General features: G+C 40.5%; 1 protein-coding gene across 1 annotated transcript; it reads right to left on the bottom strand.

The window, feature by feature from the left end:
• Positions 1 to 6,959: 6,959 nt before the first annotated feature.
• On the bottom strand, positions 6,960 to 11,169 carry LOC124132629. Its single transcript, XM_046496631.2, has 5 exons — positions 11,003 to 11,169; positions 10,257 to 10,370; positions 8,609 to 8,690; positions 8,267 to 8,428; positions 6,960 to 7,189 (listed from the first exon to the last, which is right to left on the bottom strand). Exons 1-5 carry the CDS (start codon positions 11,138 to 11,140, stop codon positions 7,104 to 7,106), a joined length of 582 nt encoding a protein of 193 aa, XP_046352587.1. The 5' UTR covers positions 11,141 to 11,169; the 3' UTR covers positions 6,960 to 7,103.
• Between the last annotated feature and the right edge of the window lie 787 nt (positions 11,170 to 11,956).

The following is an 11,956-nucleotide window of genomic DNA, read 5'->3' as shown; positions in this document are numbered from 1 at the left end:
CTTCATATTAAGGATAAATATTCTCAAAGATTATTTAAGTTAGAGAAATTACATTCAACAAACTGATGTTACTGATCTCGATTTAAAATGAGTTCGAAAATTTGTGTCTTAATTGTTAATGTCCATACTCCATGATGTTCAACTTATTTCACACGGCGTAGAATGGGGGATAGATTTTCTAAGAAATAACATAAATGAAACTTTGCAAGTTTATCTGAGAGATTCTTCTCAATATTGAGTCCTATAATTGGTGCAATAAATTATTTTACTTTAGAGTGAAGTGTTTTTAGATCATACACAGTTATGGCCCTTGATCCAAGTCATTTTACTCAGCGCATTGAGTTTGCATGCAGTGAGGACATGTTTTCTCAGACACTTCTGAAGTTTCATGAATTAAACTTTTCAAGCTTATCTCCGAAAATATTTGTGCCATAAATTATTTTTTTCAGAGGAGGGGCCGTTTGTGTGGACACGTATTAATTTCGCATTTAATCAGATTTTCCCATGAGATATAGCCACCCTTCGTCTTAAGGCTGTAATTACTCTTTTTTATAAACAGTTCACATTAACTTCCATATTATCCACAACTATATGAACAAACAAGACAAAACGCCGTTTTCTTGTTTTTACTAAAGGTTGAAATAAAAGGCCTGCTTCTTGTCAATCGCTACACGGATGTATGGGTTATTTTACAGTGCAGGCATCATGAAAAAAAAGAAATATATTTTTCTTACATCATTATGAAGCCAGTATGATGTACAGAACGGTGGCCGAGAAAAAAGTGTAAGAACGTAATCATAGCGCTGTTGCGCTTAATTAAAGGAAGTATTTTGAGGCCTGTATTTGTCACAACCCAAACGAATCTTAAAAGCGCTAACGAGGAGGCGTGGCTTAATTAGCACGGCCGGCTAGGCCTGCAAGCTGATTGGGTACAGAAGTTGTGGTCAGGACCGTGTTGTATATATAATACCGGTATGGACTCCAAGTATATTGTTATATTGTCAAGACCATGCCCCAGCCCGGGCTAGGTTAAAACAAGAATTGCAGTTAGATCCGCTATTTGTCATAGATCTCCTAAAGCCAAGAGATGCAATAGCGAAGGCCAAACTAGCTCTATTTCTGAGAGATGGACAGCTACTCGAACGTATATAAACTGAGCAGCCAAGGATAAAAATGAAATCATATCAATATAAGGAAATAGAAATCATATCAATACAAAAACAGAAATTATGTGAACACCAAACTCACAATAGATATGTGTACCCTACTCACACACAGGAGTCTCAAAGAGGGACAGGTCAGCCGAAATTGCTTAGGCAGAAGGCGACCTCTTAAACACTTAATGCAACAACAACAACAACAACTCCAAGTATGTCAAGAGCATGGCTAGTGGGGGCGTGTCAACAACTCCAAGTATGTCAAGAGCATGGCTAGTGGGGGCGTGTCAAGTAGCCTTTAACATGAATTATATAACTTTAACTTTGTAAGATATTTTCCATTTCAATTTTAGGAACGCAGGTTCAATACAACGCAAAACCTCCTCAATCCGTGCCGTTCTTAAGATAGACATCGATTGATCTTTGTAGCCAATTAGTGCTAATTAACCAGAACGGTATTTGTCTCACCTAGTCACTCATCTCCCAACATGCAACTTCAGTAGATATTGAATAATGTATGCCAGCAGGTATCATAAGCCACTCAGCCAGGTGTATAATGTAATGTGAGGTGAGGTGAGGTGAAATGGGGTTTAACGTCGCGTCCAAGATTATTGCACTTATACAGCGACGTGCATGTACGTGTGTGTGTTTGTGTGGCTGCTTGTGCTTGTCCGGGCTGATGCCGATTTATAGGTCTAGCTCGCTGAGATACCATGTCGCAGTTTAACATTAATACCCCACTCAGACACAGTATACTGACTCCGAGCCGATCAGTCCTTGTTTAAGGCCCTAAATGCCGAGCGCAAGACATGGAAACAACAAGTACCACCTTTTAACGTCTTTTGGTATGACGCGGTCGGGGATCGAACCCCGGACCTTCCGCTCTCCGGGCGGACGCTCAACCACTAGACCACGGAGGCGGTCTATAATGTAATGTAACGCGTTAGCAAGTGAAACGACATGGCGGTGACATATCGCTTCATCTTTGTAGTGCTATTTGAAGACTGATGTTGTGATTTGGAGTAAATAAACTAAACAAACCAATCTGTGTGATCCGTGCTTCCAAAATGGGGATCATCCTCGTTATCTCCGTCACTATTTTCGACATGTTGGGGTTCTCTTGTACGAGTACTTCTTCTGCAGAAATCACCATTTCATCTTCCGAGAAACAATCACCTCCATCGAAAACTAGTGTCACTGTCAAAATCGGACATATCGGAAGGTGATGATCGATTTGAGCTCACGATATCGCACAGAGGAACGAAGTAAGTACTGTGTGCACCATCACACCAAATTGTCAAACAAAGAAATGTCTAACAACAAAATACACAAAGCACTTAATACGATGCATCAGTTATTAACACGGCTGCAAACTCGAGGTTAGTCAAATTACATTTACAATGAAATAATTTTCCTAAAATATTTAATCAAGGTATTCAAACGAATTATAGAAATTTGTAAAGGAAATTGCTCAAGCTTACAGTACACTAAAAGGATCAACATTAAATACTTACAAACATTGTTAATGGCCTATTAAGGGTTTTAAACAACCTTAATAGGTGAATGGAAGTTTTCTGTAAGTGACTAAGTTATTCCAACACAATTTCTTCTGTTAAATACCAACTATACCCAAGCTGTTGTATTTTATAACCAGCATATATTTTGTATTCAGCTACATGTCTTTACTTGAGTATGTAATCGAGTAGTTTCCGTGTTCGCATGCCGATATGCCAACCTTCGAGTGTCGCACGTCTTGTCCACGGAATGACACGAGCTGGTCACAAATAAGTCAAGAATGTGGCGTGTGCCGGAAACAGGCGAAAACCCATAGAACACGTTCCTAGGTCATAAAAGAGTGCCATTTGAGGTTGAAATACTGTAAAAATACAGCAAAAAAAATAGAGAGAGAATCTCACCAGAGTGTCTTTTGAAAACAAATACATCAACACGAGTTGATAAAAGGGGAAAAACTCTGAGTCTTGCCGAGGAGTTTTTCCACTTTCATCAACGAGTATTGATATATTTGATATCAAAAGACACGAGGGTGAGATTTTATTTATCATCTAACACCATTGTTCCAAATTTTTTCAATTTGTAGACAGTAATAGGCAGTGTCTTAAGTGAAAAAAGTACTGCTAACAGAGCCATTAATAATGTGGGAGGGGCGGTCGGGTAGCCTAGTGGTTAAAGCGTTCGCTCGTCAGGCCGAAGACCCGGGTTCGATTCTCGACATGGGTACAATGGTTGAAGCCCATTTCTGGTGTCCCCCGCCGTGATATTGCTGGAATATTTCTAAAAGCGGCGTAAAACCATATTCACTCACTCACTTAATGTGGGAGGAAAGCCCGAAGTGATGCTGGTCTCAGACGTTTACCACTTCGGTGAAACCCACGAGCACAGGTATGGTGCTGACAAACCTAGAAACAAATCGGGACGAACCGGGAATGATAAAAAGGAATGTGTTACGTACACAATTATTATTTTTAGAATGTTAAATCTGCGTACCAAGTACGATATTTTTCTTGTACCACACTGCCGAGTCCCGTATACCCTCTTAATATACCCCCGAATCCCGCGTACCAAAAGGGGTTGGTAGCTTCACCTTCTCCCTCTACTCTAATTATTGCTGTAAACATTCTGCCAAATGTCATGCATCTCAGGGTTTGAATAAAACAATAACTGAACAGTTAACAAAATATCAAGAATTTGAAGAACTACTGGACCAAATGTGGCATGTTAGCATGTATTTTCTATTCAATTACCCATAACGCCGTATTTTAATTACCCGTATGTTTCATATATGTTTTATTACAGATAGAAAAAGAAGTTATTCAAAATGTTATATCAACACAGACACATTTAGAACAACAAATAATACTCATTCGAATGCAATATCCGTTCACTAGTTCCACTTTTATCTGTTTCACTATTGTTTTTGACTCATATGCGGTTACCTCCCCTATTGAGTTCATTTACACCGTTGGAACCCCGTGAACCCCATTTATTTAACTGAACAACTAATAACATAAATGTAATGTGTAAAACACTTATACAAAAACTAAATTGTCTCAGAACATTGTACACAAAATTTGAAATGCATGAATTTCCTATACAATTCTTTTCCTATATATTTCACAGAACTATTAGAAATAGACCACGGTGGTAACATTAATACCAAACTCAGACACAATATACTGACTTAAGCCCTTAATGCCAAGCGTCAGGCAGGGTAACAATAGGTACCATATTGTAACGCCTTTTGATATGACGCAGCCGGGGATCGAAGCCCGAACCTGCCGCTCTCCGGGGGGACGCTCTACTACTAGACCATGGAGGCGGTCATATTATATAAACTAATACTTGTCCCGTGAGAAAACAAATAATTATGACGTATATTTGTCATTCCATTCAGACACCGGAGTGGCATTGGTCTCCAGTATTCTGGTCGAAAAAGTCGATAGAATCCATCGGATAGATGGGTATTTGGTTGATCGTACCCCGACGGTGTTCATGCTTTCGGTCACCGGTTTTCTTGGTGCAGAGTCCAATATGCCAGGGTATAGCTCGAATATTATTGGTTGCGGCGCCTTCAAACACAGAAATACATTCACTTTCATACTGATACGAGGGCTGGTCAAAAAGGTCTAAGCCTAACAAACAAAACCAACGATGTGAAAGTGTTTTTAATTTTATTTTTTAACATAATCTACCTGCTTTTTGATACACTTCTAATATCGATAGTGAAGATTTTCTATTCAAGTCAGGAAGAAGGTTTCAGAAGACAGCTTTGAGGTCATCGCTGTCGTCATAGCTCTTTCCACAAGTGAAAATCACTTGGTGCCTGGTCTGGCGAGTATGGAGGGTGAGAAAGCTCCTCGAAGCCACATTGCCGCACAGCAGCCTTTGCAAGTCGAGAGGTGTGAGAAGAGGCATTGTCATGAAATTGTAGAACTCCAGCAGTCAGCATTCCTCGCCGCTTTTCTTTGATAGAATCTCTCAGGCGATGAAGCAAATCAGCATAGTAGGCACCAGTAATCGTCTTTTGACTTTCTAAGTAATCAACAAGCATCACACCCTTTATATCCCAGTGGCCATAACTTTCTTTATTGATCCTGTAGACTTGAATTTCTTTGCTGTCGGAGAAGTGGAATGGTGTCATTCCATGAATTGACGTTTTGACTCGGGATCATAGTAGTAGACCCATGTTTCATCACCCGTTACTAATCTCTTTTTGAATTTGACGAAATCCTCCTCAATTAGCCCTAAATGTTCTCTGGCAATGTTCTTTTTCCTTAGGATCAGAATTTAGAATCTTTGACACACAACCAGCAGATATTCTTATTCTGTAAATGTTCATGAATAATAGTTTCAATGGATCCATGGCTTAGACCTGTGTCTTCCTCAAGTTCAGCAATGTTATTATGTCTATCTGATTGTTTTGGTTTTTCTATCTCCTTGATTGAATCTTCATTGGTTGAACGTTCAGACCAAGGGTCATCATCAAATCTTGTTCTCCCAGCCTTGAACATTGCTGCCCAAAGTGTAACAGTGGAATAGCTATCCCCACTTATCCCCATACACGTGTGACATGCGGGGAGTACATAAAAAACTTGATGACAGCTCCGTACTCGTTCTGTTCCATTTCTGTGTCCTTTTGGACCCCTATCACGTTCAAATGGCTGTCACTAATATACAAACGGCCTCAACAGACCAAATACACTTGCAATGAACTACTCAAACAATGTACAACATTGACTGGTTCACTTCCGTATGGCCCACAGTTGAAAGTTAGTCAGGCTTAGAATCTGTTGACCAGCCCTCGAACACAGACAAAGAACTTCATTCAGATTCTTGTGTGTTGGACTTCCACGGGCGACAAAGGCAGCCATCTGAATTTTCTGTTCTAGTTGTAACCTTGACCTCTTTCCTTGGCCCTATCCCAGAAGGCTAGTTTGTGAGTTGGTCACGTAGTGAGCTGTTAATCGTAATGGTAGAACTGAAACCAGACTGTGTGGACATCTGGTGTTTTCTGCTGATAGGACTTTCACAGGAATGTAATCGAGGTTTAGGCCCAGTTCCAGATGTAGGTCAACTATCTGGGGCTGTGTAAGTCACTCAGTGCGAACATGTTATATTAAAATGGTAACCATCTTTCGCTCATCTGCTGACGTGGTGGAGTATAGTTCAACTGCTATTGTTGCAAGTTTACAGTTCTTCTGCTATTGTTGTGGAGTATATAGTTCTGCTATTGTTATGGAGTATGTAGTTCATCTGCCATAGTTGTGGAATATATAGTTCACCTGTATTGTTGCAGATATATAGTTTATCTGCTATTGTTATGGAGTATATAGTTCACCTATTGTTGTGGAGTATCTAGTTCATCTGCTATTGTTGCAGGTATATACTTTATCTGCTATTGTTTCAGGTGTATAGTTCATCTGCTATTGTTGTGGAGAATATAGTTCATCTGCTTTTATTGTGTAGTATATACTTCATCTGTTATTGTTGAAGGGATATGGTTCATCTGCTATTGTTAGTTCATCTGCCATATTTGTGGAGTATATAGTCCATCTGCCATAGTTGTGGAGTATATAGTTCATCTGCTATTGTTGAGGGCATACAGTTCATCTGCTTATATAGTTCATCTGCCATAGTTGTGGAGTATATAGTTCATCTGCCATAGTTGTGGAGTATATAGTTCATCTGCTATTGTTGCAGGTATATAGTTCAACTGCAATTGTTGTGGGTATATAGTTCAGCTGCTATATATGATGCATTTCAATGTACACAAATATCAGAACGAAACGCTAAAGATTATTTATTGTCACAGATACATATTCATCTCTGTTCCAATCTGCATGAAATGTGCTTTACTAAAGTTGTGAAAATTAAATGGACAGTGATAACGATAAAGGGTGAACTGTGATAAATGTAGTTCCCGTGGTACTAACAGGAAACTGGGACGTCGAAGGCTGCAGGATTGGTAATGCCGGCCTTGTATCCGTTGAAGAATAGCACTAGATTTACTGGAGCTGTAACAAACAGAAATTCAGTAAGAAACCTGATCAAAACATAACGTAAATTTTTAGTTAAAGACAACCTGAATACATTGGCGTCACATCAACGTGTCTGGGTCTGGGTGTGTTTATTTTACGCCGCTTTCAGGTAAGCGATGGCGGTCTGTAAGTAATCGAGTCTGTACTAGACAATCCAGTGATTATTATGAGCAACAATCCACGCTATCGGGGTACGATGCCACTCAATCAACTATGTCCACAGACCGCCCGATCCATTCGCTAAGCAAAGGTTCCTGGGGACCTACCGTATTCGACGTAATAAGCGCCCCCCTCGTATAAGCGCCCATGGCGATATTTGCTTATATATTGGCTAGTGAACAATCCCAATTAGCACTCCTTCCGATAGATCAATGTTCACAAGACTTATTTTTTCGCGTATAATACGCACTCGTGTGTTATATGCATTCTTAATTATGGGCAATTAAATTCTGGAAAAATATATCTGTCGCATATAAACATTTCAGTGTGTCAGCATAAACCACGACATTTATCCTTCACCTCTCTTTTTTCCACCAAAATAATATTCTAATAAGAGCCGCCCCCTATTTCTAATTTTGAGAGCGCCCTGGGCGCTTATTACGTCGAAACGAGTATCATGGCGAAGTGGATGCATGAAAGGATCATGAAGAATGTCTGGTAATGAATATGATTAACTAACCCCTTCCGAAACATTTTGTTTTTCTCTGGGCGAAGTGCATTGTCTTTTTATCATTTATCGGTTCTTCAAAGGGAACTTATCCAAAGACCTTTTGGTTTACGGAGGCTCTGAACAAATTCTGGTCGGCAGTTCGAAAAAAATAAAAACAAAAAGAATTTCCTATTTCAAATGATGTATGTGGGGGTGGCAGGATTGGGATTCGTCACCATGCGTTATGTTTTGTGCAAACGTAGGTATCATCACTGTTCGATGGCGATTTATGTACATATGCTCATGATTTAGTCGGAATCGTTCAATGGACTCAGCTTTAGGCAGACATTTCTTATGATTATGGAAATGTTTTCGTCGCTTTTATTTACACACTGGGTACCTACATGATGATACTGTGCCAACGACCCCCTCGATGATTGGGATGCAGTCGGGGTTGGTGAAGCTGACGGTGAGGTTGAGGCTACCCAGTGGTATCAACCAGCCGTCATATTTGAGCCCAGTTGCCTCGGTACCGACATAGTTGGAGCCTAGGTATGTAGCTGTGTCTGGATGGCAGGAGAGGGTCTTGTAATAATAGTGTACATTTGAATGAGTGCATACATGGAGATATCTCCACCCAAACAACAAATTATTATTTTGAAACCATTAAAATATACAATGCAACTAGGAGCTGTTTCAGAGATGTTATCATATACAGTCAAACCACAGTTATGTAAGGCACCTACTTGGGATGCAGTTTGGGATCATCGTATCTGTGATGTCCTCCTTTGTACATGTGCCGTCAGCGTCAATGTTGTAGCGTATACCCTGAAAAGCCACGGCAACAGTTACCCGGACGACCCCATGTGTTTACGTGCATACCACAGATACCAAAATAGCGGGAAAACATAAACAATTTAAATGCTTACTATAATGAACTGTGGCAGACTAAACCACACGACAATGAGCTATACAATCCAGACTGAACCATACCACAATGAGCTATACAATACAGATTGAACCATACCACAATGAGCTATACAATTCAGACTGAACCATGCCACAATGAGCTATACAATCCAGTCTGAACCATACCACAATGAGCTATACAATCCAGTCTGAACCATACCAAATTGAGCTATACAATCCAGACTGAACCATGCAACAATGAGCTATACAATCTAGATTGAACCATGTCACGATGGGCTTTACAATCCAGACTACACCATAACACAATGAGCTATACAATCCAGATTGAACGATACCACAATGAGCTATACAATCCAGACTGAACCATACCACAATGAGCTATACAATCCAGACTGAACCATGCCACAATGACATTACAATCTAGATTGAACCATGTCACGATGAGCTATACAATCCAGACTGAACCATACCACAATGAGCTATACAATCCAGACTGAACCATACCACAATGAGCTATACAATCTAGATTGAACCATGTCACGATGGGCTATACAATCCAGACTGAACTATTCCACAATGAGCTATACAATCCAGACTGAACCATACCACAATGAGCTATACAATCTAGATTGAACCATGTCACGATGGGCTATACAATCCAGACTGAACTATTCCACAATGAGCTATACAATCCAGACTGAACCATACCACAATGAGCTATACAATCCAGACTGAACCATAACACAATGAGCTTTACAATCCAGACTTAACCATACCATTATGAGCTTTACAATCCAGACTGAACCATGCCACAATGAGCTATACAAACCAGACTGAACCATGCCACAGTGAGCTTTACAATCCAGACTGAACCATAACACAATGAGCTTTACAATCCAGACTGAACCATACCACAATGAGCTTTACAATCCAGATTGAACCATACCACAATGAGCTATGCAATCCAGACTGAACCATACCAGAATGAGCTATGCAATCCAGACTGAACCATAACACAATGAGCTATACAATCCAGACTGAACCATGCCACAATGCGCTATACTATCCAGACTGAACCATACCACAATGAGCTATACAATCGAGACTGAACCATGTCACAATGAGCTATACAATCCAGACTGATCCATACCACAATGAGATGTAAATACAAGATTGTACCCAGTCATTAAATCAGATCTGAGTTCTCAAACAGGGATTTGACCGGGTCACACAACAACGAACTATAGGTACCAGCACTGTTGGGCAGATACAACGATAAAGACCCAGCCCTCAAACAGATAATGTGAAGGAGGGTCAATTCCTCGATCATAGGCGATAGTTGGATAGATAAGTAGAATTTACGAAGAAAAACGAATTTGTACGGACAAATGCACACGTTAGTAATCGGTCTGATTTACTTAATACATGCATTCCTCTGGGATACTGATGAACAAGTGGAACTACCTTGGAGTATGATGTAACAACCCTGTTCCGCAACACACGTTGGGGCGTTCCGAACTCATAGTACTGGATGGCGGTGGCCATGTTGTCGGCGTCGTAGTAGTAGTCAGACGATATCTGAAATTTTAAATATGTAATATAGAGGATAGAGTCTCGTGATAAAGCTTGGGAGGTGGTGTCTTAATATCAGTCAGGTCTGAATGTCAACATCAATGAATATGTCTCCATCGATTTGACATGAACCATTTTGATGTTGATTTGTGATGAAATGTAATATAGTTGCAATACTGCAGGGTGTGGTGTTAAACAACTAAATAGCAAGACTTCACACTGATACAATAGATCCGTGAAGATCCGGGTAGAATAGGTCTTCAGCAACCCATGCTTCCCGTAAAAGGCGAGTATGCTTGTCGTAAGAGGCGACTATCGGGATCGGGTGGTCAGGTTCGCTGACTTGGTTGATACATGACATCGTATCCCAATTGCCTGGATCGATGCTCATGATGTCAGTCACTGGATTGTCTGGTCCAGACTCGATTATTTACATGTACAAACCGCCGTCACATAGCTGGAATATTGCTGAGTGCGGCGTTAAACAAAAAACAATCAAACACAATTGATACAATAATCGTAGCCAGGTGTTTAAGGCAATGCATCTATATTGTCATCGCTGTAACAACGCAGGGTATACGTCTTGCAATTAGAAACATCTTACGGTACACATGCAAATGACGCTAAATTAAACTTACATCATTTCCATTGGCGATAGCTTGAACGTCCGACATCGTGGCTGACCATTTAGCGGCCATGCAACAAGGTGTTGCCTGAGCCTTCACGGCCGCCAGGCAGGACAGAGTGACCAGAAGTAGCAGCATGGTGGACATCATGACGTGGAATGAACAACGGTCAAAGAATGGCCACTAGTTTTATATTTATTGGATACGTTTGTGCGGATGTTTACATAATGAGTAGATATATTCAGGAACAGCGTTCTATTGATTCACAGTTAAAAGATTGGGTTTCAGTTCCAATTTAAGTCACCGAACTCCTTGGTAAGTGAAACAAGTGACTTTACTGACAACCGTTTGAGATGTATGTTTGTGCAGGTTTAACAGTAGAGCCAGCATATACATGTTCCTCATTACAAACACATGATAGCATTGGTGCGACCAAACGGATATGATTTATCTGTTCACCAGGTGCACGCGTTCACGGTTCATGTATATTTTCAGATTATATTTCTCAATAAAAGTCAAAGTTGAAAAACCTTGAATGTAATGATTATAAACAAGTGGGCCTTTGGACGATATTGCTTCTTGGGTCAAGGACACCCTCTTTTGTTGACATTAAGAACCTTCGTCAGTTATTCGAATAAAGCCCCAAAACAACGTGAGGATCAAGATCACCATCCCTAGAATAGTCATGATTATGAGGACCGCCTCCGTGGTCTAGTGGTACAGCGTCTGCCCGAATAGCGGAAGGTCGGGTGTTCGATCCCCGACCGCGTCATACCAAAATACGTTAAAAGATGGTACTTGTTGTTACCATGCCTGGCGCTCAGCATTAAGGACGCTCGGCTTCAAGGGGCTTAAACAAGGACTGGTCTGCTTCGGAGTCAGTGTACTGTTTCTGACGGGGGTATCAATGTTAAACTGCTGCATTGTATCTCAGTGGGCTAGCACTTTAATATTTTGACTGTTAAT

This window comes from Haliotis rufescens, unplaced genomic scaffold (genome assembly GCF_023055435.1).
Source record: "Haliotis rufescens isolate VD_foot unplaced genomic scaffold, xgHalRufe1.0.p SCAF_11, whole genome shotgun sequence".
NCBI lineage: Eukaryota > Metazoa > Mollusca > Gastropoda > Lepetellida > Haliotidae > Haliotis > Haliotis rufescens.
This window is presented reverse-complemented; position numbering and strand designations above follow the sequence as displayed.